The following is a 27,069-nucleotide window of genomic DNA, read 5'->3' as shown; positions in this document are numbered from 1 at the left end:
TGCAGAGGTAGCACAGAAGGTGGCATGGTAGCACAGTGGATCAGTCCTTGGCCTGCAATTGGTCACTATTTACATGACCTGGAGGAAGGAACAGAACGTAAGGTTTCCAGATCTGCCAATGATACGAAAATAGGTGGAATATATTGTAATTCTGCAATGGGTTATAGATTGATTGGATGACTGGGCGAAAATCTGATAAATGGAGTTTAATGTGGAGAAGTGTGAGGTCATGCACTTCAATAGGAAGGATCAAAAGGCAGATTATTATCTAAATAGAGAGGTGAGTGAAGTACTGAGAGATGTAGGTGTTCAAGTGCATGAATCACAAAAAGCTAGCAACAAGTTGTTAAGAAGGCAAATTACATTTTGGCCTTTATTGCAAAAAGGATTGTTTGAAAATAGGGATGATGTGGAGATGCCGGCGTTGGACTGGGGTGAGCACAGTAAAGTCTTACAACAACAGGTTAAAGTCCAACAGGTTTGTTTCGAATCACTAGCTTTCAGAGCACTGCTCCTTCCTCACGCCCACCGGCAGTAGGATCCTCCGTTCCGGCAGCCGGCCAATGGGGTTTCCCATTGTGGGCACCCCCACGCCGTCGGGAATTCCACGGGCGTGAGTGCACTGCCAGCCAAGCGGAGGATCCCGCCGACGGAGAATCCAGCCCAAGGTGTGTAGAAATGTCTTCTCACAGAGGGTGGTGAATCTCCGGAATTCTCTGCCCCGGAGGCTGTGCCTCTGGAAGTATTTAAAGTGGGGGTGGATAAATACTTGATGGATCGAGGAATGGAGGGCAATGAGGAAATGGCACAAAAAGGAGGGGAGTCCAGGATAGATCAGCCATGATCATATATAATGACGGGGCAGGCATGAAGAGCTTGCTGGCCTGCTTCTACTTCTTGTGTGAAGGTACGTTAGCATTTGAAGTGGCACCCTTCAGTAAATCAGGGTATACAGCTTCGCTTTTAACCTACAAATTCTGTTTCTAGTTTTGCAGTTGCTAATCCTGCAAGAAATGCAACCCTGTTTTCTCTGTGATCTTTTTAAACATCACTGAAGCATTATATAATTGTGCCCAGTAAACTAGCCTGAATATGCTTAAAAGGTATAAATGGAACTGGTGATGAAATGTAAACTCTCTGCTTCTCAAACCGGGCATTGTGCTCTGATGGAAGATTGCACATTTATGCAAAGATCTCTTAGTCTTTCAGTACTGATGTTAGGTTGGTTTAACAGGCTTGCACTTTAATCTTAGAATTCAAGCTTACTGGCGAGGATATGTTGTTCGTAAATGGTATAAGGAGCTGAGGCGCACTGTACCTCCAAAGGACACAACATTACGAAGGAGATTCTATGAAGGAAAGGTATGGCGGTAACTTTATTTTTTTATCCTTAACTGCTGTTGTCAATAAGCTGCGAATTGTCACCATCTTAAACAACAGATTCAGCTACTGCCAACTGGCACTCCAGATTTTGAGTACAAATCCAGTTCAAAGGTGACTGGTGGTTAAGGATCACAAAGTAAAGGGCTTTGGAGAATTTCTTCTGGTCAAAAGCAGTCATGATGACATAATAATAACATGAAGAACAAGAACAAAGAGCTTGACAGCATAGGAACAGGCCCTTCGGCCCTCCAAGCCTGTGCCGATCACGTGACCTATCTAGGCCAACCGCCTGTATCCTTCTATACCCCATCTGTTCATGTGCCTATCCAGATAAGTCTTAACGGTCGCTGACGTATCTGCCTCAATCACCTCACTTGGCAGTGCATTCCAGGCTACCACCCACCCTCTGTATAAAAAACGTCCCCCACATATCTCCATTTAGCCTTTCCCCCCCTCACCTTGAACTTGTGCCCCCTTGTAATTCTCATTTCCGCCCTGGGAAAAAGCCTCCAACTGTTCACCTTGAGAACTAGTTGAACAGCTCCAGGGAAAACATGATTACAGACTATAATAATGGAAGCAAGTAGGTTTGTGTACAGTTTGTATAGCATAAGAAAAGTCCATTAAAAAGCATTATCATTATCTTTGCTTTGTTGTGCAGGATCTGAGTATTACTGAAAAAAGACACATGCGTCAAAGCTTTTTGTCTTGCACTCATCAGGACTAATGCAAGAATACCTTAGCATCAATTATGAGGATAAATTGGAGTGGTTGAGACTGTACTCCTTGGGGGCTGGACAGAGTAGATAGGGAGAAATTGTTCCCGCTCGTAAAAGGATCAAGAACGAGAGGGCAGAGATCTCAGGTGATTTGCAAAAGAGGCAAATGTGATGTGAGAAAAAGCATGTGTGGTGGAGGCTGGTTTAATCGAGGCATACAAGAGGGCATTAAATGATTACTTGGGTCTTCCGGTTGCGGCTATGACTAGCTAAGCCGCACATTTGGAAGCTCCTGCAACAAAGGTGTTTTTGGGCCAATTGGAGGGCCCCAACGGCGCTGAAAAAAACGAATCCCGGTGGGGGAAGGTCCCCTGAGGAGAACTAGACCGATTTTATGGTCGGTACCCGGAGTGGAGCGGCAAGAAAAACGGCAGCAGCTCCCCAAAAAAAGCGGGGGAAGAAAATCAAAATGGCGGCCGGCGGTGCACCGGAGGAGTGGAAGAAATGGCGGAGGAGCAGCAGGCCGCTCTCCTCCGTTTTTTCACGGAGATGAAAGTGGAACTCTTAGAGTCCATGAACGCGACGGCCACCAGGTTGGTGGGAGCCCAGGCGATCCAAGAGGCGTCGATTAAAGATCTGCAGCAGGAGATGGCCGCGAGGGAGGAGGAGGCCACAGTCATCGGGGCAAAGGTGGAGGTGCACGAGGCACTCCACACGAAGTGGCAGAGCCGCTTCGAGGAGCTGGACACTCGGATGAGGAGGAAAAATTTGAGGATCCTGGGCCTGGAAGAAGGCCTGGAGGGGTCGGATCTCCCGGGATATGTGGCGGAGATGTTGAGCTCCCTGATGGGGGAAGGGGCCGGTCCGGCGCCCCTGGAATTGGAAGAGGCATACCGGGTCATGGCCAGGAGGCCTAGGGCAAACGAGCCCCCGAGGGCGGTGCTGGTGCGGTTCCAGCGGCTAAGTGATCGAGAGAAAGTCCTGAGGTGGGCTAAAAGGGAGAAAAGCAGCAAGTGGCAGAACTCGACGGTAAGGGTGTACCAGGACTGGAGTGCGGAGGTGGCAAAGCGGCGGGCCCGGTACAACCGGACAAAGGCGGTGCTACACGCGAAAAAGATCAAATTTGGAATATTGCAACCGGCGCGCTTGTGGGTCACCTACAAGGACCAACATCATTATTTCGAGTCCCCAGAGGAGGCCTGGACCTTTGTACAAGAGGAAAAGTTGGACACGAACTAAAACCTGGGAGCACCGGCGGTCGTAGCCGCCGGGGGACTCTTGATTGTGCAAGTGGCCCTTTTCTTTTTCAGGCCAGGTCGGAACTGGGTAACAGTTTCGTGGAGTGCTTGGGGTGTTTTTTCTCGAACGGTTGACTTTTCTGAATATTTTGAAGGTTTCGAGTTGTTGGGTGTTTCTGTATATTTGTACTGTTGAAATCTCTATTGTGGGTCGTTGGCTTCTTATGGGGTGTTTTTTCCCGTTTCCAATTTCCCTTAGTTATTTACCCCTCTTACCCTTTTTCTTTGGGTGCTTGGGGGGGTTTTTTTGGTTCTTTTTTTTCTTTTCGGGTTATGGTTATCTGCGGTTATTTATACTGTTTGATGGAGGGTGATGGTTGGGCACGCGGTTAGTTGATAGTTAGTTAATTATTTTGTTATTTAAGTATGTAGTTAAGTATTTATGTATTAGTTGCCATTGGGTATTTGTATTTATATCGTTAAGTTGGGGAGACGGGACGGGGGGGAGCGGGTTGATTATGCGGGTCTTTCTCGGGGGTTTTAAGGGGATCTTTCACGGGCGCAGATGGGGTGAACCGGGAGGAGTCGGAATGTGGCAGGAGCAGCCGGGTCAGCGGAGACCAGCTGACTCTCGGGAGTACGATGTGGGGTACATCGCGGCTAGGAGGGGTCCTAGCCGGGGGGGGGGGGGGGGGGGGGGGAAGGGGGGGGGACTGGGGGGGGACACCGGGTTGCTGCTAGAAAGACCAGGGACGAGAAGGGGAGAGCCGGGGGGGGGTGGGGGGGGGGGGGGGGCCATCGCTATGGGAAGCGGGTCAGAAAAGAAGGGATGACCCGGGGCGAGCAAGGGACAAGACATGGCTAATCGACAGGGAGTAGGGACGGGTCGCTCTGCGACCCGATTGATCACGTGGAACGTAAGGGGGCTGAATGGGCCGGTCAAAAGATCAAGGGTCTTCTCACACCTGAAGGGACTGAAGGCTGATGTAGCAATGCTGCAGGAGACTCATTTGAGGGTAGCAGATCAGGTCCGCCTGAGAAGGGGGTGGGTGGGACAGGTGTTCCACTCAGGCTTGGATATCAAGAACCGGGGGGGGGGTGGCGATTTTGGTGGGAAAGAGAGTGTCGTTTGTGGCGGCAGAGGTGGTGGCAGACAAGGAGGGCAGGTACGTGATGGTGAGGGGTAGGCTGCAGGGAGAGAGTGTGGTACTGGTAAATGTGTATGCCCCGAACTGGGACGACGCGGGTTTTATGAGGCGCCTGCTGGGCCTCATCCCGGGACTGGAGGCAGGGGGCCTGATCATGGGAGGGGACTTTAATACGGTGTTAGACCCTGGGCTGGATAGATCGAGTTCCAGGACGAATAGGAGGCCGGCAGCGGCAGAGGTGTTAAGGGGGTTCATGGAGCAGATGGGAGGGGTAGACCCATGGAGATTTGGTAGGCCTAGGGCGAGGGAGTATTCTTTTTTCTCCCACGTCCACAGAGTGTACTCTAGGATCGATTTTTTCGTATTGAACAGGGGGCTGATACCGAGAGTGCAGGACACGGAGTACTCGGCCATTGCGATATCGGACCATGCACCACATTGGGTGGACGTGGACATGGGGGAGGCGCGGGACCAACGCCCGTTGTGGCGCCTGGATGTAGGGCTGTTGGCGGACGAAGAGGTGTGCAGAAGGGTGAGAACGGGCATTGAGAACTATCTGGGTACGAATGACACAGGTGAGGTGCAGGTGGGGACGGTCTGGGAGGCCTTGAAAGCAGTGATTAGAGGAGAGCTGATCTCCATAAGGGCACACAGGGAGAGGAAGGAGAGGCAGGAAAGGGAGAGGCTGGTGGGGGAGCTCCTAGAAGTAGATAGGAAATATGCGGCGGCGCCAGAGGAGGGGCTATTAAGGGAGCGGCGTAGCTTGCAGGCCAGGTTCGACCTACTGACCACTAGGAAGGCGGAAATGCAGTGGAGAAGGGCGCAGGGTGCGGCGTATGAGTACGGGGAAAAGGCGAGCAGGATGCTGGCACACCAGCTTCGTAAGCGAGATGCAGCCAGAGAGATTGGGGAGTGAGAGAGAGGGGTGGGGATGTAGTGCAGAAGGGGCAAGAGGTGAATAGGGTCTTTAGGGACTTCTATAGGGAATTGTATAGGTCTGAACCGCCGAAGAGGAGAGGGGGAATGAAGAACTTTCTCGACAAATTGGGGTTCCCAAAGGTACAGGAGGAGCTGGTGGAAGGGTTGGGGGCGCCGATAGAGCTGCAGGAGCTAATTAAAGGGATAGGCCAGATGCAGGCGGGGAAGGCGCCGGGGCCGGATGGGTTCCCGGTGGAGTTTTACAGGAAATTTGTGGACTTGGTGGGTCCAGTGCTGGTGCGAGCCTTCAATGAGGCGCGCGAGGGGGGGGTTCTGCCTCCAACAATGTCGCAGGCCCTGATCTCCTGATTTTGAAGCGGGACAAGGACCCGGTCCAGTGCGGGTCCTACAGGCCTATCTCCCTCTTAAATGTAGATGCCAAGCTGTTAGCAAAGGTCCTGGCAACCAGGATAGAGGACTGTGTGCCAGGGGTAGTCCATGAAGACCAGACGGGGTTCGTGAAGGGACGCCAACTTAACACAAATGTTCGGAGATTGTTAAATGTGATTATGATGCCAGCAGTGGAAGGGGAGGCGGAGATAGTGGTAGCGCTGGACGCGGAGAAGGCATTTGACAGGGTGGAGTGGGAATACTTGTGGGAGACGTTGGAAAGGTTTGGGTTTGGGGAGGGATTTATCAAGTGGGTAAAACTGCTCTATTCAGCTCCGATGGCAAGTGTGGTAACAAACGGGAGGAGGTCAGAATATTTTGGGCTCCATCGAGGTACTAGGCAGGGATGTCCCCTATCTCCCTTACTCTTTGCATTAGCGATTGAGCCGTTGGCGATGGCACTGAGGGGTTCAGGGGGGTGGAGAGGACTGACAAGGGGAGGGGAGGAACATCGGGTCTCGCTCTATGCGGATGATTTGTTGTTGTATGTGGCAGACCCGGAGGGGGGAATGCCGGAGGTAATGGGGATACTAGCGGAGTTCGGGGACTTTTCGGGATATAAATTAAATCTGGGGAAAAGTGAGGTCTTTGTAATACACCCGGGAGACCAAGGGGAGGGAATTGGGAGGCTCCCCTTCAAAAGAGCAGTTAAAAGTTTTAGGTATTTGGGGGTGCAGGTGGCAAAGAACTGGGGGACCCTACACAAGTTGAACTTTTCCAGACTGGTGGAGCAGATGGAGGAGGAGTTTAAGAGGTGGGACATGGTGCCGCTGTCGCTAGCAGGGAGGGTGCAGTCAGTTAAAATGACGGTCCTCCCGAGGTTCTTGTTTTTGTTCCAGTGTCTGCCCATCTTCCTCCCCAGGGCCTTTTTCAAGAAGGTAACGAGTAGTATCATGGGGTATGTGTGGGCACATGGCACCCCGAGAGTTAGAAGGGTCTTTTTGGAGCGGAGTAGGGATAGTGGAGGGCTGGCGTTACCCAACCTTTCCGGATATTACTGGGCGGCAAATACATCGATGGTACGAAAGTGGATGATGGAAGGGGAGGGGGCAGCCTGGAAGCGCATGGAGAGGGCGTCCTGCGGCAACATAAGCTTAGGGGCACTGGTAACGGCACCATGGCCGCTCCCTCCCACGAGGTATACCACGAGCCCGGTGGTGGCGGCCACCCTCAAGATCTGGGGGCAGTGGAGGCGACACAGGGGGGAAGTGGGAGGTCTGATAGGGGCACCACTAAGAGGGAACCACAGATTTGCGCCGGGAAACACAGGAGGGGGATTCCAGAGCTGGCAGAGGGCGGGTATTAGACAACTGAGGGACTTGTTTATAGAGGGGAGGTTTGCGAGCCTGGGAGAGCTGGAGGAGAAATTTGGGCTCCCCCCGGGGAACACGTTCAGGTACCTCCAAGTGAAGGCATTTGCCAGACGACAGGTAGCGGGGTTCCCCGCGCTCCCCGACAGGGGGGTGAGTGATAGGGTGCTATCAGGGGTCTGGGTCGGGGAGGGGAAGATCTCGGACATCTATAAGATTATGCAGGAGGTGGAGGAGGTACCAGTAGAGGAGCTGAAAGATAAGTGGGAGTTAGAGCTGGGGGAACAGATAGAGGACGGGACATGGGCAGACGCCCTGGAGAGGGTTAACTCGTCGTCGTCATGTGCGCGACTAAGTCTCATTCAATTTAAGGTACTGCATAGAGCCCACATGACGGGGACAAGGATGAGTCGGTTTTTCGGGGGTGAAGACAGGTGTATTAGATGTTCGGGAAGCCCTGCGAATCATGCACATATGTTTTGGGCATGTCCGGCACTGGAGGAGTTCTGGAAGGGGGTGGCAGGGACGGTGTCGAGAGTGGTGGGGTCCAGGGTCAAGCCAGGATGGGGACTTGCGATCTTCGGGGTTGGGGTGGAACCGGGGGTACAGGAGGCGAGGGAGGCTGGAATATTAGCCTTTGCGTCCTTGGTGGCTCGGAGGAGGATCCTGATTCAGTGGAGGGACGAAAGGCCTCCGAGTGTTAACACCTGGTTAAACGACATGGCAAACTTTATCCAATTGGAAAGGATCAAATTCGCCCTGAGAGGGTCGGTGCAGGGGTTTTCCAGGCGATGGCAACCCTTCCTAGACCTCTTGGATCAGAGATAGAAACTGAGGCCATGACAGCAGCAACCCGGGAGGGGAGGGGAGGGCGGGGGGGGGGGAGGGGGGGGGGGGGGGGGGGGGGGGAGGGGGGAAAACGACGAAGGAAGTACGGTAGCGGCGGTGGCACGGGCAAGGCCTGCCCGAGGACGCTGCTAGAAATGATAAGTTGGTCTGACTGTCGGTTCGCCGGCGGGGGGGGGGGGGGGGGGGGGGGATGCGCGGGTAGGGGGGGGGGGGGATTCTTTTTCTTTTTCTTGTTAAGTAGGGGGGTTTGACTTTGTTTTGTTATAATTTAAATGTAAATGTAGGGGGGGTTAAAATGTTGTATTTTGAAAATTCAATAAAAATTATTTAAAAAAAAAATGATTACTTGAATTGAAACAATGTGCAGGGATACAGGGAAAAGACAGGGGACACAATAAAGTGGGGGGGGGATACTCTAATCTCTCGTTGAGGGGAAGGAGGTCAGTACGTGAATGTGCACACAGCCTGAAGATGGGAAGGGTTGAGGTCCACATGGGGCATCCCCAATGATGGGGGCAGGGAAGCAGTGTCCACAACAAGCACTATGGGCTCTGGGGTTATTGGAGCAGGCTGGAGAGTGACTCGACATCATGGGGCTCCAGAATGATTGGAGGGAGGTGAACGGTCATAGGGGAGGGTCAAAGCTAGCCTGGAAGTAGAGGTGCAGCAACACCATGTTGAAACTCCAAATCAATGAGGCAGTTTGAAAATGAAACTAGGAATTGCCAAGGGAGGATTTTGAGGCAGTGTGGGAGAAGGCCTTGGCTGCACTCTGGGGGGCCTTTGTTGCTCATTGTGTTCTCTCTTTAATTGGCTCTGTTTCTGGCGGTTAATATGGTCGCCTTCCTTAATTCTAATTACGTTTGCTCTAGAGTCACCAGGTATCTTTCGATACCGCCACAAGGCTCAAATCCGAATACTGATCAAAGACTCGATACACCAGTTAGTAAGTTCGAAATCAATGCTCATTTATTTACACACACAGGCAATTATACTCCTGCACAAAACTCTACCAACTAAACTATCACTACTACTAAAGCCTATGCTTAACTTCGGGCACCCACTCAGTCAGAGGAACAATGGCCATTGTTCAGTTCTGAGGCTGCTGGGGTCGAGCTGGTACGGAATAGTAGCTAGGAGCGTCTGTCTCGTACCATGCGTTGACTTTGGACTTACTTGTTCTGGTGCAGCTGCTAGGCTGAGAGCCAAGGCCAAGAGAGTGATTCTCTCTTGGGGGCTTCTTCTTATACACGAAGGGGGCTTTGTGTGCTTTTGGGCGGGCCTTGAACTTGGTTCCAATTAATTGGACCGTATCCTGATCATTGGTATCGATTTCCTCCAATAAAGTGGTGGCTGCCCTGATTGCTGGGCGTGTCCTAGGTGGCCGTTGGCCTGCTTTGTTCTAGTCTCCTCTGGCGCTGGGGCGTCTGCTTTAGTATCGTTTACTTAAATGTTACTCTTTTGTCCCCGGAGATGGCTCATTAGTATGGTAATGGCTTTGCAGTATTGGTCTTGGCTGGGAGCTACGGCTCCAATCAACAGACAAACCTTGCACTTGCTTGCTTTCTCAGCATTGTCCATTTTCCCTGCATTCTTTGCAAAGTGTCCATTTTGTAATCGGGACGTGGCCAGTCCAGATACCTACACCTTTCAGGGGGCAACCTCAATTAATTAGAATTTCAACATTGAGATTAAGGCTCAGCTGAGACAGTCCGCAAAGACTTTATTGGGAAGTTGGAGCCAATATCACATGGTGCACTTTTACGCAACACTACACTCCGCATTGGTGTCACATTAGAGGTGGAGTCATTGAGCATTTAACCATCAGAGGGATGTGAGAAGAGGAGAGGCAGCCAGCTATTAAGGGAGTGCAGCTGCCAGATATATGTGTCACAGCTTGTATGGACAACATTGATGAGAGCCTCCAGGGAGTCATGGCTGAATCTGGGAGCATGAAAGGAGCATGGCCCCTTTCTCCTGGGGGCCATCTCAGGAGGTGCATACCATACAGCTGGGGTGCAGAGCGTGAATGTGTATGTTCAGGTGGCATTTAAATAAGGCACCAGGAACTTCAACCCCAAAGCGTGACAGCGGGGTGAACAAATTAGTGCCCGCCCCACGGTGTCATTCAGAGAGTGGCTTGCCAAAGCATAATTAATGAGGTTCCAAGCATATCCATTTGCCCAGTGGGCAACACGCTGCTTGTCTCACCCGCCACTATGCTCCAGAACAGAACATTTAAGTGTTCTTACAGTGCTCTGTAAAACTGAAGCCAAAATAATTTCCTGCTATTTCTGGACATATGGATTGGTGCAGCAGAAAGTAGATTGTGCAGGGAGGGGGAAGAAGCTGTTGTGTGGGGTCCTAATGACAGTCTGAGAGATTGTCACCGTTATCGGAGGCTTGAAACTCCGAGCCAGTGTATACTTTGTGCTTTCTCCTTGAAGGCAAGCAGTATGGAGAAGCTCTGTGTAAGTGAATGAGTGAAAGCTCCATTGACTGGACAAACCAGGGTGGGGCAAAAGGTCAAAATTCCAGGGCCCAGGAAAAATGACACCGCGGTTAGTGACAACCTTTTATGTTGCTGCCACTTACAAGATGGCCTTCCAAGGAAACACATGCTGAGGCAATTCACTGCTCCCCCGGAGGTAGTACTGCAACCTCATCTATATTTGCAAAAATAAATGCAGCATTAAAGAAAAGACCTATTAAAGACATAATGTACAATTTATTTAATTTGGAACTTGACAAGCCCTTTGCGTATTTTGCAATGACTGATTACTTAAATGTGAAAGGATCTGTTGGGTCGGTTTCTTACTTTATTTCTTCAACGTGTCAGGCTCTGACCAAAACTGCAGATCAATTACCCCCCGACCCCCCCTTCCCACCGTCCCTCCCCCATCACTGAGCTGTCGCCAGCATTCCTCTCCCGCTCACTGCCTGCTCCCCACCCCCCTCCCCCGTTCCTGCAAGCTCCCCCCTCATTCCCAGCTCCCCATCATGCCTGAAAATTCCCCCCTCCCTGCCCGCTCCCCTCCGCACATGCCTGCAAGTTCCTCTCTCAATGGTCTTGGCGCCCTACCACCCCCCCCCCCCCCCCCCCCCCCCCCCCCCCCCACCCCATCACACATAATAATGGGAACCCCCCCATATGGCTCCCCAGAGGGTCGTCCAGGCACTGCCCTTGGCACAGGTTGGCACAGGTTGGCACTGCCAGATTGGCACTACCGGAGCGCCAACCTGGGAGTGCCAACATGTGTCATGGGGCAGTGCCAAGAAGCAGTTCCAGGGCACTTCTCAGCCATGTCCCTCTCCCCCATGGGGCTGTACTTACTTTGCCCCCCCCCCCCCCCCGGGAATCCTCTCGACTGAATCTTGTTGTCCAAAACCTGCTGTAAACCTCGCCAACGTGATGTCACATCGGTGAGGTTTCAATATTCAACGAGGGGGAATCATGCGGCGGGGAGGGGGAGGCTGGGTCATTACATTCAAATGTATTGATAGACATTAAGATGAGGTCCTCACTCTCTGTGGGCATTGTCCTCGTGAGGTCACCAGTGAACGGTGTGGAAAATCGGGAAACGCAAATGCTCCGGAGAGAGTCACGTTTCCCGATTTTCTCTAGATTTCCCACCCGGATCAATAATCTCGTGGACCACTAACGCAGGATCAGAATCACCCCCGAAGATGCCTTTTCTACAGGATGATAGATGGGATGGTGGTGAGGTTAAGAATAAGAGACATGTGGTGAATACAACTAGTGGTACATTATATGTATTACGGCACTGCCCGTATATTAGAGATACAATGGTAAATCCCTGCCTGCTGGCTCCACCCAGTAGGCGGCGTATAAAAGTGTGTGCTCTCCTGTGCTGTAGCCATTCTGGTTCCAGCTACAGGAGGCACAACACCTTGTTCAATAAAGCCTCGATTGTTCCACCATTCTCGTCTTGTGGTAATTGACGGTGCGTCAAGACATTGCAGCCGAGAGTATAATAACTTAAACTGTTGAGCTTGTGCCATTGTTTTTTAAACAGACTGATGACATTTGTCTTTGAGTGTGCCACGTGTTTAGTGGTCACATTTTAACTCTGATGGTCGGATGAAAATGGATTCCAAGTGTCCTTTGACAGCGGTAAAGATTATTTTGCAGCAAGTCTTCACATTGCTCCTTTAAAAAATAATTTGCACAAAAGTAATTTCATTATTTTAGTTCACATCTTTTTGATTAAGGCAGAGTGACGATTCATTCGCCAAATACAACAGTGAGTTACTCAAAGCATTTGTTTAAAATATCTAGAAGCTCGCCTAATGTTGCAAAGATTACAAATACCGTCTACCAGTAGTTCTAAAATGCAGTCAAGCTGATAAAGCTGCAACTTTTGCACTTCAGACCCTAACTGGTCCCGACTGAGTTAGAACAGGTCAAAGAATATTGAAAATTGTGGTTCGGAGACGTGCCACTCTCGCCTTTAAACACAGGTTAAATCAAATAGCTTCAGTCAATTTTACAATTGCAGTTACAATTTCGGTTGGTGATACAGTAGTTCCCATTAATCCGTTTCAGTTTCTTAATTATTTAGATCAAAGCAGCGCGAAAGGTCACTGAAACTGTGTTATACCAATACCACGTACAAGAATGTTTACACGAGGGAGACGTGCTCCTTGGAATGTCGGGTGCGTCGTGATACAGTTCTTTGATCTTTACCTATAAAATGTTCATACAAATGTCATGTAATTGAAGTATGGCCATTTATTGCAGCAATTAAATCTATTCAAATGCATCATATTATCAGCAGCTTTGGTGGTTGTATAGATGATTTTCTAAAGGTGGTAAGTTGAGTCATTTGTGAAACAATTTGCTCAGCTCCATTTATTTCCCCACAAAAGGGAGGCAGCCTTGTTTCATGATTTGAACAATTTTAATTTAAATCTCGCCAAACAGTATAATGGTCTTGAGGTTTGCTTAGTCGGAGAGCTTCCTTTATCACATAGAGATGGCAAACAAGCTGTTACTAACTTGAACAGTGCGCCTGGGAAGATATTAAACCAGTCAAGTCTTATCTTCATTGATATGCTGTAAATTCCTTGCTTTTCAGTTTAGTTTTGAGGCTTACCGTAAGTCAACACATTAGTAACCAATTTGCTGGCATTTAAATGAAAGTTTCCTCAGGCGGGCAAAGTTCACTTTAATTCCACAGGCATTGTAGAGTAACCGTATTAACTTTTGAACTGAGTGTGCCCTCCCCCACTTGTCCCACTCAGAATTACCTTTGGCATTTTAATTGTTTCTTTCTGTTTTGTCACAGTATTGAAACGTTAAATTTCAAAATAGTACCTGAAAATCGATGAGATAAAAAAAGTACAATGTATGCTGAATATCTGCAGTAAAAGCAGAAAGTCCTAGAAATGCAGAATGACCAGATAAAGGCTTGAATAAAGGGTTACTGACAAAATGTTCCTGTTTTTGCAACAGCGTGAGATGCTCGGCCTCCAGCCCCAAGGTTTCCCCTAGCACAGCGCTGCAACATCCTGGACAGCGATAGCAAAACATTCACCCCACTGTCGTCAGACCACGGGAATCATCACACAATCACACAAAACCAAAACTTCCTTCTGCATCTCTGTGGCTTCATAATTGCTGCTAAACTCCACAGTCCCCGCCTCCCCGATTTTCGGAAACCTCATTTACCTATCTCAAGCCCGCTGCATGTTGCCAACTCTCTTCCAGTTGCACCCTGGGTAATAAAAAGGGCGCAGAGGTAAAAAATGAACATGCAATAACAAAAAACATGATTTCTAATGGGCAAGGCCAGTACCGGGGGGAAGCAACTGCAGCGTCCCATGCACACCTGGCGATGCAGCCCGTTGACCTCATTGGATTTGGCAAGAGTCAATTAGATTAACTACTTTTAATACGCTTGCAAGGATTGCAATGCAAACTCTGTAAGAATGCCTGTAATATTGTGGGTACATTGGGCTCGATTCCCTGATTTCCCCAGACGGGGAATTACAGCTATATGTATTACGGCACTGGCAATTAGCTGGCAGCCGGATTCTATGGGCGCGATTCTCCCATCGGGAGACTAAGTGCCGCGCCGGAGTGAAAAACGAAGTGTTTCACTCCGGCATCGGAGGCCGCTCCTCACCCCTATTCTCCCACCACTGGGGGGCCAGGAGCGGCGCCGCGTCATTTATGCGCGCTGGGCCTTGGCGGCGCATAAAAGCGGCGCTGCGTAAATTACACAGCCGGCGCCATGTAAATGACATCACCCACGCATGCGCGGTTGCCGTCCTCCCCGCAGGCGCCCCGCAAGAAATGTCGGAGTGATCTTGCGGGGCGCAGGAGGAAAGGAGGTCCTCCTTCAGAATGGCCGGCCCGTCGATCGGATTCTCATGGTCTCCGACGCCGAAATTGCGTTCGGCGATCGGCCGGAGAATCCGCATTGGCGGCAAAATCAGGAACGGTGCCGCTTTTGCGATGCTCCGCCCCCTTGCAGAGTATGTTGCACGCCGTCTGGACGGCTTCAGGACGTTATTTGAGGCCCTCCCCCAATGCTCTCCTCCCCCCCCCCCCCCATGGGCCGCATTCCCAACGGCGTGGGACGCGTGTACTATTTTTCTTTGGGAACCCGACATGGCGGCTGTGTGCCTGCCAGCCCCCCACCAGATGGAGGATCGGTGGAGGTTTTGCACCGTTTTTATGGACGTAAAATGCCACTGTTCCCACTGTCAGCACATAGTCTCCCAAACGGAAAATCCAGCCCAGAGAGTTCCAAAGTTGCACAACCCTCGGAGAGAAATCATTTATTCTCATCTCTGTTCTTAAAGGCCAATCCCTGATTTTAAAATAGTGCTCCCTAGGTCTGAACTCACCCACACGAACAATCGAACAATTAAACATTACAGCGCAGTACAGGCCCTTCGGCCCTCGATGTTGAGCCGACCTGTGAAACCAGTCTAAAGCCCATCTACACTATTCCATTATCATCCATATGTTTATCCAATGACCATTTAAATGCGTTTAATGTTGGCAAGTCCACTACTGTTGCAGGCAGGGCATTCCACGCCCTTACTACTCTCTGACTAAAGAACCTACCTCTGACATCTGTCCTATATCTATCTCCCCTCAATTTAAAGCTATGTCCCCTCGTGCTGGGCATCACCATCTGAGGAAAAAGGCTCTCACTGTCCACCCTATCTAATCCTCTGATCATCTTGTATGCCTCTATTAAGTCACCTCTTAACCTTCCTCTCTCCAACGAAAACAGCCTCAAGTCCCTCAGCCTTTCCTCATAAGATCTTCTTTCCATACCAGGCAACATCCTGGTAAATCTCCTCTGCACCCTTTCCAATGCTTCCACATCCTTCTTATAATGCAGCGACCAGAATTGCATGCAATATTCCAAATGCGGCCGCACCAGAGTTTTGTACAGCTGCAATATGACCTCATGGCTCCAAAACTCAATCCCTCTACCAATAAAAGCTAACACACCGTACGCCTTCTTAACAACCCTCTCAACCTGGGTGGCAACATTCAGGGATCTATGTACATGGACACCAAGATCTCTCTGCTCATCCACACTACCAAGAATCTTACCATTAGCGCAGTACTCTGTATTCCTGTTATTCCTTCCAAAATGAATCACCTCACACTTTTCTGCATTAAACTCTATTTGCCACTTCTCAGCCCAGCTCTGCAGCTTATCTATGTCCCTCTGTAACCTGCAACATCCTTCCACACTGTCCCCAACTCCACCGACTTTAGTGTAATCCGCAAATTTACTCACCCATCCTTCTACGCCCTCCTCCAGGTCATTTATAAAAATAACAAACAGCAGCGGCCCCAAAACAGATCCTTATGGTACACCACTAGTAACTGAACTCCAGGCTGAACATTTCACATCAACCACCGCCCTCTGTCTTCTTACAGCTAACCAATTTCTGATCCAAACCGCTAAACCACCCTGAATCCCATGCGTCTGTAGTTTCTGCAATAGCCTGCCGTGGGGAACCTTATCAAACGCTTTACTGAAATCCATATACACCACATCAACTGCTTTACCCTCGTCCACTTGTTTGGTCACCTTCTCAAAGAACTCAATAAGGTTTGTGAGGCACGACCTACCCTTAACAAAACCGTGTTGACTATCCCTAATCAAATTATTCCTTTCTAGATGATTATGAATCCTATCTCTTATAAACCTTTCCAAGACTTTGCCCACAACCAAAGTAAGGCTCACTGGTCTATAGTTACCGGGGTTGTCTCTACTCCCCTTCTTGAACAAGGGGACAACATTTGCTATTGTCCAGTCTTCTGGCACTATTCCTGTAGACAATGACGACATAAAGATCGAAGCCAAAGGCTCGGCAATCTCCTCCCTAACTTCCCAGAGAATCCTAGGATAAATCCCACCCGGCCCAGGGGACTTATCAATTTTCGCACTTTCGAGAATTGCTCACACCTCCTTATGAACCTCAAAAATGTCTAGTCTAGTAGCCTGTATCTCAGTATTCTCCTCGACAACATTGTCCTTTTCCTGTGTGAATACTGACAAAAAATATTCATTTAACGCCTTTCCTATCTCCTCGGACTCCACTCACAACTTCCCACAACTGTCCTTGACTGGCCCTACTCTTACTCTAGTCATTCTTTTACATAGAATTTACAGTGCAGAAGGAGGCCATTCAGCCCATCGAGTCTGCACCGGCTCCTGGAAAGAGCACCCTACCCAAGGTTAACACCTCCACCCTATCCCCATAACCCAGTAACCCCACCCAACACTAAGGGCAGTTTTGGACACTAAGGGCAATTTATCATGGCCAATCCACCTAACCTGCACATCTTTGGACTGTGGGAGGAAACCGGAGCACCCGGAGGAAACCCACGCAGACACGGGGAGGATGTGCAGCCTCCGCACAGACAGTAACCCAAGCCGGAATCGAACCTGGGACCCTGGAGCTGTGAAGCGATTGTGCTATCCACAATACTACCATGCTGCCCTCTAATTCCTGACATACCTATAGAAAGCTTTAGGGCGTGATTCTCCGCTCCCCACGCCGCGTGGGAGAATCGCTGGAGGGCCCCCCGACAAATTTCACACCCCTCTTGCGCCCCCCGTGATTCTACCCCCTCTCCCCCCGCTCGGAAGAATCGCCGGTCGCCGTTTTTCACGGCGACCGTCGATTCTCCGACCCGGATGGGCCGAGTGGCCTGCCATTCGCAACCGTTTCACGACGGCGCCAACCACACCTGGTCGCTGCCGTCGTGAAACGGGTGTGGAGATGCCCGTTTGGGGCTTGTAGGGAGCCTGGTGGGGAATGAGCACACGACTGTGCTCGGGAGGGGACAGGCCTGCGATCGGTGCCCACCGATCGTCGGGCCGGCGTCTCAATCGGACGCACTATTTCCCCACCGCCGCCCCGCAAGATCAAGCCGCCACGTCTTGCGGGGCGGCTGAGGGGAAAGACGGCCACCGCGCATGCGCGGGTTCGAGCTATCAGCGTCGTGACGTCAGCCACGCATGCACGGGTTGGAGCCGGCCAACCTGCGCATGCGCGGCTGACGTCATTAGGCACGCCGGCCGCGTCATTCTCGGCGCGACGCCCCCGCGGCCGAGATTTACGGAGCGCCGCTCCTAGCCCCGCCGGGACGGGAGGGGGCGAGGAGCGGCCTCCGAGGCCGTCGTGAAACTCGGCCGAGTTCACGACAGCCCTCCCGATTTTTCCCGGGAGCGGAGAATTCCGCCCTACGGGTTTTCCTTGATCTTACCTGCCAAGGACTTCTCATGTCCCCTCCTGGCTCTTCTTAGCTCTCTCTTTAAGTCCTTCCTCGCTAACTTGTAACTCTCAAGCGCCCTAACTGAACCTTTACGTCTCATCTTTACATAAGCCTCCTTCTTCCTTTTGACAAGTGATTCAACTACTTTAGTAAACCACGGTTCCCTCGCTCAACCACTTCCTCCCTACCTGACAGGTACATACTTATCAAGGACACACAGTAGCTGTTTCTTGAACAAGCTCCACATTTCAATTGTGCCCATCCCCTGCAGTTTCCTTCCCCATCCTATGCATCCTACGTCTTGCCTAATCGCATCATAATTGCCTTTCTCCAGATATGACTCTTGCCCTGCGGTACATACCTATCCCTTTCCATCGCTAAAGTAAACGTAACTGAATTGTGGTCACTATCACCAAAGTGCTCATTGGACAAAAACTGACCCATCTAAGTACTCGATCTATAGCGTTTCCAGTCAATATTTGGAAAGTTAAAGTCCCCCATAACAACTACCCTGTTACTTTTGTTCCTATCCAGAATCATCTTTGCAATCCTTTCCTCTACATCTCTGGAAATTTTCGGAGGCCTATAGAAAACTCCCAACAGAGTGACCTCTCCTTTCCTGTTTCTAACCTCAGCCCATACTACCTCAGTAGACGAGTCCTCATCAAACGTCCTTTCTGCCACCGTAATACTGTCCTTGACTTACAATGCCACACCTCCCCCTCTTTTACCACCTTCCCTGAGCTTACTAAAATATCTAAACCCCGGAACCTGCAACAACCATTCCTGTCCCTGCTCTATCCATGTCTCCGAAATGGCCACAATATCGAAGTCCCAGGTACCAACCCATGCTGCAAGCTCACCCACCTTATTCTGGATGCTCCTGGCTTTGAAGTAGACACACTTTAAACCACCTTCTTGCCTGCCGGTACACTCCTGCAACCTTGAAACCTTATTCATGACCTCACTATTCTCAACCTGCTGTATACTGGAGCTCCAATTCAGGTTCCCACCCTCCTGCTCAATTAGCTTAAACCCTCCTGAAGAGCATTAGCAAATTTTCCCCCAGGATATTGGTATCCCTCTGGTTCAGGTGTAGACCATCCCGTCTGTAGAGGTCCCACCTACCCCAGAATGAGCCCCAATTATCCAGGTATCTGAAACCCTCCCCCCTGCACCATCCCTGTAGCCACGTGTTCAACTGCTCTCTCTCCCTATTCCTTGTCTCGCTAGCACGTGGCACGGGTAACAACCCAGAGATAATAACTCTGTTTGTCCTAGATCTAAAATTCCATCCTAGCTCCCTGAATACCTGCCTTACATCTTTATCCCTTTTCCTACCTATGTCATTGGTGCCTATGTTGACTACGACTTGGGTCTGCTCCCCCTCCTCCTTAAGGATCCCGAAAACACAATCCGAGACATCACGGACCCTGGCACCTGGGAGGCAACACACCAACCGCGAGTTTCTCTCGTTCCCACAGAATCTCCTATCTATTCCCCTAACTATGGAGTCCCCAATGACTAATGCTCTACTCCTCTCCCCCCTTCCCTTCTGAGCAACAGGGACAGACTCTGTGCCAGAGACCTGTACCCCATGGCTTACCTCTGGTAAGTCGTCCCCCTCAACAGTATCCAAAGCGGTATACTTGTTATAAAGGGGAATGACCACAGGGGATCCCTGTACTGACTGCTTCCTCCCAGCCCCTCTCACGGTCACCCATCTATCTTCATTCTTCGGAGTAACTACATCCCTGAAGCTTCTATCTATGACCATATCTGCCACCCGAATGATCCGAAGTTCATCCAGCTCCAGCTCCAACTCCAGTTCCCTAACACGGTTTTTGAGGAGCTGGAGGCGGGTGCATTTCCCGCAGGTGAAATCAGCAGGGACACTGACGGCGTCCCTCACCTCAAACATTCTGCAGGAGGAACAGTGCAACCTGAAGCCCTCCCAGCCATCCCCTCTCGATAACTTGCCGATAAAACAAGAAAAAGAAAGAGAGAAAGAGCTTACCTGGTATTCACTCAACCCCTTAGGTTAGAGGAGATGACTCCTCTCCCGTGCTTTTAAATCTCCAGCTCCTCTCCCGCAAGGGTGCTTCTTCAACAGCACCTTCCAAACCCATGACCTCGACCACCTAGTAGAAGAAGAGTAGCAGATCCACGGGAACACCACCATCTGCAATTCTCCAATAAAGCCACATTCTGACATGGAAACATATCACCCGTTCCTTCACCAGCACTGAGCCTGCAATTCTCTCCCTAACAGCACCGTGGGTGTACCTACACCACACAGACTGAAGCAGCTCAAAAAGGCAGCTCACCACCACCTCCTCAAAGGCAGCTAGGGATGGGCAATAAATGTTGGCCTAGCCAGCGAAGCCCACATCCTGTGGAAGAAGAAAACATAATTTCTTCTGTCGCTAAATAAATATTAGAAACATTGTTAGAAGAAACTTACAACCGTTTTTAAGAGTTTCTGCGATCATCGGGCTTCCCTTGTTTATATTTCAAACAGGTAAACAGGGAAATAGGGGCAGCACGGTAGCATTGTGGATAGCACAATAGCTTCACAGCTCCAGGTTCGATTCCGGCTTGGATCAATGTCTGTGCGAGCCTGCACATCCTCCCCGTGTGTGCGTAGGTTTCCTCTGGGTGCTCCGGTTTCCTCCCACAGACCAAAGATGTGCAGGTTAGGTGGATTGGCCATGATAAATTGTCCTTAGTGTCCAAAATTGCCCTTAGTGTTGGGTGGGGTTACTGGGCTATTGGGATGGGGGGGGGGGGGGGGTGTTGACCTTGGGTAGGGTGCTCTTTCCAAGAGCCGGTGCAGACTCGATGGGCCGAATGGCCTCCTTCTGCACTATAAATAAATTCTATGATAAAAAAACCTGGTGCGAGTGCCAAGGAGTTATGCTTTTTGCTCATTCAAATGTTTCTGTAGTGAGTCTGGATATTTAATGAAGCTCCTGGATAAAGTGGACAGGAACACCTCAGCTAGCCAATAATAAAAATGCCAAACAACTGCATGATGGAAAGAGGATCCACTCACAATCCCTGTACACCAGTTGCATTGCTTGCTTCCTAATGCACAGGACTAGGGAATGAGTTCTACCTGATCATAATTACACTTTTCAAAGCACGAGTGCACAATGATGGAATTCAATAGCCAGGACACCAATCAATGTTCCATAATAACAGTGTCAGTCTCTGTAAATCAGTGACCCTGACGATGTATAGTGCATTCGATGGCATGTCTCTTTTGTCATTAATCACATCCTATTTGGGAAATGCCACGGGGGAGCCACAAGTATGGTGAGTTGTACTATGGTGGTTTTTAGTCTTTAAAAGAAAACGTGACAATTAAACATGTACAGCTTTTCCGTGTGCTAATTCCAATGGAACCCGAGTCATCTCCAGGGACAACCTGACAATAACTCACACTGCAGATGAGTATTGTGGATGGGTGGCTTTCTCTTTAAAGTGGAAAATATTAGACAGCAGATAAACAATACTCCCTGTACTCCTTCGCATTAATCCATCAGTCAACTTATTACCTTGGGATCTTTTAAATCTCCAAAATAGACTACCTAAGATATAGGGATGTTCTCCATCCAAGAACAACAAAAATAAGTGCATTAAAAATAATTTAGCGCACTTGTTATGTCCATAAATAGAACTTAATCTTATTTTGTAGGATAAGCAACTTAGCCGTCACACCAGAAAGGAATTTGGGAGCGAAAGGCCTTTAACTTCAAACTATGAGGTGGATAAGTGTTTCTGAAGTGATAACACGGGGCCTAGTTATCTTCTTCAAACTACTGATAATAGTTTGGCTGAGAATTAAATAATCCGAGTACACATTTCTCAAAGAAGAGCTTGTTTTTTTACTTTAACTGTTAGCTCAGTGAGCAGTCCTAATCAAATGAGCGACTAATAGCTTCAGAATGAGCATCCACAATGAGTACGGACATCTTAAAGCCTCCACTTGGCTCAGCTACATCTGGCGACAGTGCAGCTGCAAGTAAACGACCTTCGGGGCTGTGGTTATGTAGCTGGCATATGACCATACTGAATGGGGGAAATGGGACCAATGCGACTGTACAGAAACGAGCGTTGAACTGAACCTGCGAAAGTCATATTGGAACTCTGTCTCAATATTGTTTATTCAGAACTTCTGAGTTCTTGGCTTTCTGATTCGCCAGACCCGTGCCTCAGCAGCTCGCCACTAATAAGGGGGGGCTGTATTTAAACGCCCCCTCACCACTTACTCCCAGTCAACACACAGGCATGACAGCGCACAGACCTGCTCCTCGCTTTGGGGATGTCGACCTGGGTCAGCTTCTGAACACTGTGGAGGCAAGACAGTTCCCCCAAGGGACCCAGCAACAGGGCCACCAATACCGCCTGGGAGGCAGTGGCAGTGGTTGCCGGTGCAGGCAGCGTGACCAGGAGGACCACTGTACAATGTAGGAAGAAAACCAACAACCTCCACCGAGCATCAAGGGCAAGTTGCCACCCCTCTCTTGGCATCAGTTCCACCAGCCACCTCTCAAATTCCCAACCCCCACTTGCCAAAGAAATCACTGACGCCTGGCACCTTCCCCATATCCGATCTGCGTGCGTGTTACTCAGCAGCCCTTGGCATCCACCAGCACAACCTCTTCATATTCAGCTGATGTGTTCGTAAAGGGAAGACAGTTATCCTCGAATGCGAGGAGGATGTTGAATGTGGTGCTTTCTCCGGCAGGGGGTAGGGAGACGGAGGTGGGGGTGGTGGCACTGGAAGTAGATAAGGCATTTGATCGGGTGGTGTGGAATTATTTGATGGTGGTATGAGAGAAATTTGGGATTGGGCCGAAGTTTGTGGCAGCTGCTATATGAGGAGCCGATGGCGAGTGGGCGCACAAATAGTACCAACTCAGGATATTTTGTATTGCACCGGGGTATAAAGCAGGGATTCCCCATGCCCACCCTTCTGTTTGTATTGGCTATAGAGCCCTTGGCCATTGCGATGAGGAGCTCGGGATTGTGGAAGGGGATAGTGAGGGGGCAGGGTGTGGTGGAGGGTATCCCCATATGCAGATGCCTTGCAGTTGTATATTTTGGAGCCAAGCTCTTCGGTGGGGAGTAAAATGAGGTTTCTTCAGAGATTTGGGGCGTTAGAACATAGAACATAGAAAAATACAGCACAGAACAGGCCCTTCGGCCCACGATGTTGTGCCGAACGTTTGTCCAAGATTCAGCGTACAAATTGAATTTAGGGAAAACTGAATACTTTGTAATCTTCCCTCCTGGAGTAGGGGTGGGGGGGGGGGGCTGCCATTCGTCTGGCAGCATCTCACTTTAGGAGCTGGATTCTCTGCACCCTGATGGCTAAATCGTGTTCAGCGATGGGGCGGAGAATCCAGTTTCCCTCCTGCAGTCGGGACCGCTGCCAGTTCAGTGATTCTCCGCCCCCCCCCCCCACCCGTGCAGAGTATCCCCACCCCCCGACCAGTCGAATTCTCGACGGCGTGGATCTTATCTAGTCCTGCCATTTGGGATACTCGCTAGGAGACTGCGGACTCAGTCCGTGATTGCCACAATCAGGGGCATGCCGGTCGGAGGGCAGGAGGGGGCCTCGGTCGGGACTGGGCTTTTATTTTGCGGGCGGTCGGGATCACGGCGCTGCCGCTGGAGGCCGCTGCCGTGCGCATGCGTGGTCTCTGACCCGGAAGTGCGGGGGTGCCGTATCGGCAGCTGGAGTTGCGAGCTCCACAACAGCTGCCTGCTAGCTCCCTGCAAGGCTGTGAATCTGCGGCCTTTTGCCGCCAGGTTTTCTGGCGTAAAAGACCACAATTTTCACGACGGCGTGGGGACATCGTCCCTGAAATGGAGAATCCAGCCCTAGGTATCTGGGGTTGTAGGTGGCCCGGGATTTAGGGCTTCGGAAGTTTCATTTCACTAACTTGGTGGGAAGGGTGAAGGGTGATGTGCGGAGGTGGGACAATCTCCCTCTGTCATTGGCAGGCTGGGTGCAGGCAATGAAGTTGAATGTGTTACCGTGATTCTTGTTCTTGTTTCAGTGCCTGTCGGCATCTTGTTAGGAGGGGCGACAGGCTGAGCTCCTTGTTTGTCTGGGAGGGGAAGGTGGCTAGGATTAGGAAGGTGATACTACAGAGGGGACAGCGGGGGCGGGGTGGGGGGGGGGGGTGGGGGGAGGTGTTGGACCTCCCAATTTCAATGTAATATTATTGGGTGGAAAATGCAGAGAAGATTCGGGGATAGAGCAGGGAGGGGAGGTGGGCTTCATGAGTGAGGATGGACGCGGGCTCTTGCAGGGGGTTGGGGTAGTGGTCACTGGCAATGGTGCCACTCCCGATGGCTCCTGGGAAATATTCGATGAGTCCAGTGGTGGTGGCCGCATTGAAGATCTGGAAGCAGCATTTTAGGTTTGCAGCTGGGTCAGGAAAGAACAATGAATTCGAGCCGGGGAGGATGGAAGCAAGGTTCCGGGGATGGGAAGAGAGGGGGATTAAGAAAATGAAAGATCTGTTTCTTGGAGGGCAGTTTGTGGGTTTGGAGGAGTTGGGCGAGAAGTTTGGGCTGGCACGGGGCGAAGGTTTCTGGTATATACAGGTGCGGGACTTTGCGAGGAAGGTCTTCCGACCTTCCCGATAATGCTTGGCTCATAGTTGCTGGAGACGGTGCTGCCAGCGGGGGGGGGGGGGGGGGGGGGGGGGGGGGTTGTTGTGAACAATAATAATCTTTATTAGTGTCACAAGTAGGTTTACATTAACACTGCAATGAGGTTACTGTGAAAATCTTGTAAAACTGCTGAAAATTCGTTGAATACAAATACTCTTTAAAATATTTTAGTGGCATTTTCAACTTTAACAGTTTGACGTGTAAGGCATGTGGTATTTACAAAGTAGCAGCTCGAGTGTGTCTGTTATTTACAAGCCAGTTTGTGTCTTTGTTTAATCTTGTTGGTTGGTTTGGTGGCAGTCTTGGATGGACCTGGTTGCGGTACTTTCTATACAATTGTTGGATAATCCCTCTTGGTGGAAATGGCTGACTCCGGATCGAGAGGGGGGGGGGGGGTGGGGGGGTGGGGGTGGGGGGGGGGGGGGGGGGTGCATCCCCAACCCGGTTGGGTCACCTGGAATGTCAGGGGGTTGAATGGCCCAGTGAAAAGATTGAGGGTATTTTCCCATCTTAAAGTTTTAAATGCGATGTGATGTTTCTGCAAGAGACTCATTTCTGGGTCAGAGACCAGACGAGATTACGGAAGGGGTGGTGGGACAAAGTTTTCATTCGAGCTTTAATGGTAGGACGCGGGTGCAGCAATTTTGATCAATAAAAGGTGACCATTTTCTGCCCTTAAGATCTTGGCTGTTCCCAATTTTCTAAATGGGGCAATGCTTCGGAAATCAGAAGCACAAAGGGATTTGGGGGTCCATGTTCACGATTCTCTTAAGGTTAACGTGCAGGTTCAGTCAGCAGTTAGGAAGGCAAATGCAATGTTAGCATTCATGTCAAGAGGGCTAGAATACAAGACCAGGATGTACTTCTGAGGCTGTATAAGGTTCTGGTCAGACCCCATTTGGAGTATTGTGAGCAGTTTTGGGCCCCGTATCTAAGGAAATTTGTGCTGGCCTTGGAAAGGGTCCAGAGGAGGTTCACAAGAATGATCCCTGGAATGAAGAGCTTGTCATATGAGGAACGATTGAGGACTCTGGGTCTGTACTCGGAGTTAGAAGGATGAGGGAGAATCTTATTGAAACTTACAGGATACGGCGAGGCCTGGATAGAGTGGACGTGGAGAGGATTTTTCCACTTGTAGGAAAAACTAGAAGCAGAGGACACAATCTCAGACTAAAGGGACGATCCTTTAAAACAAAGATGAGGAGGAATTTTTTCAACCAGAGGGTGGTGAATCTGTGGAACGCATTGCTGCAGAAGGCTGTGGAGGCCAAATCACTGAGTGTCTTTAAGACAGAGATAGATAGGTTCATGATTGATGAGAGGATCAGGGATTATGGGGAAAAGTCAGAACGGGGATGAGAAAAATATCAGCCATGATTGAATGGCGGAGCAAACACAATGGGCTGAGTGGCCTAATTCTGCTCCTATGTCTTATAGTCGTATGGTCGACATGTTATTATCTATAGGTCTTTGGTGGGCACCTCAATGGTCCTGGTCAATGTCTACGCCCCGAACTACGAGCCTCCATCCCAAATTTGGATTTGCATCAACTTATTTCAGGAGTGCACTTAAACTCTGTTCAGGATCCCAGGATGGATCGGTCCAGGCCCAAATCTCTGACTCCATCAGGGATGGCAAAGGCATTGTTGATTTTCATGGAGCACATAGGGAGGGGGGGGCACAGATCTGTGGAGTTTTTTGCATCCGGATGAGAAAGATTTGTCCTTTTTTTCCCATTTCCACCAGGTATATTCGCCTATCGACTTCTTTATGGTGGGTAGGTCTCTCCTCCCTGCACTGGAGGGTGTGAGTTAATTGTCAATTGTGATTTCAGACCATGCCCCACATTTTATTGATTTGGCACTAAAGTCAGGTCCTTCCCAGTGAGCACCCTGGAGATTGGATGCAGCCTTGTTAGTGGGCAAGGAATTTTGTGAATGCATGCCCATTGCTATTGGGGAATATATTAAATTCAATAAAAGTGAATTGTGGGAAGCTGCCCTCTTGCATGTCTTGCACCAACTCACAGATGCACTTATGGGTGGATGCCTGTGAAATACCACAAACGTCCCCAGTGGAGCCCTGGAAGTATGCCATGGCATAGAAGTTGAAAGCTGCCACGACCTTGGTGGCCACAGGGAATGGGTGCCCACCGCCACCAAGTCCGCAAGCTCATGGCACAGGTGCTGCACAGTTTCTGTTGTAAGGTAGATTCTTCGTTGACAGATGGTGCTGGACAGCTCCATGCAGGACACACGTGTCCAGTAGACCCTCGGTCTTCTTCGGCGCCTTTGTGCCTCCTGCACGGCTAGTGCAGTCTCCGGACCCTCATCCTGCCCTGTGGCCCCCTGATTTCATTCTGCAGGATCTTTCCTCAGAACCACCTCCAGCGCAGTGATTAGAAGGATGGTCAGCTCCACTGGCTCCATCCCAATCTCACACGGAACTCTGCAAAAAGAGAGAGTCAGGTTGGTGTCACGGCTGCTGACCATAATTATGTTCCCTGACACAATGGCCTTCCTGACCTGGAAGCAGCCAGTCCCGGAGTTTTGCCGACAGTGACAACACACTCACAGCTCT

At 50.2% G+C, this 27,069-nt stretch overlaps 1 protein-coding gene across 3 annotated transcripts in view; it reads left to right on the top strand.

The window, feature by feature from the left end:
- The window catches only part of rnf32 (ring finger protein 32), an 87,011-nt gene that overhangs the window by 44,985 nt on the left and 14,957 nt on the right, over positions 1 to 27,069 (top strand). For 2 of the 3 annotated variants that reach the window (XM_038798389.1, XM_038798388.1), the window contains exon 7: positions 1,254 to 1,362. In XM_038798389.1, coding sequence (XP_038654317.1) covers positions 1,254 to 1,362 — 109 coding nt within the window. Of the gene's footprint in view, positions 1 to 1,253; positions 1,363 to 12,598; positions 12,693 to 27,069 lie in introns of all 3 variants that reach the window. The other variant, XR_005460789.1, reaches the window with a different exon arrangement.

Source organism: Scyliorhinus canicula, chromosome 5, assembly GCF_902713615.1.
Source record: "Scyliorhinus canicula chromosome 5, sScyCan1.1, whole genome shotgun sequence".
Classification (NCBI taxonomy): Eukaryota; Metazoa; Chordata; class Chondrichthyes; order Carcharhiniformes; family Scyliorhinidae; genus Scyliorhinus; species Scyliorhinus canicula.
This window is presented reverse-complemented; position numbering and strand designations above follow the sequence as displayed.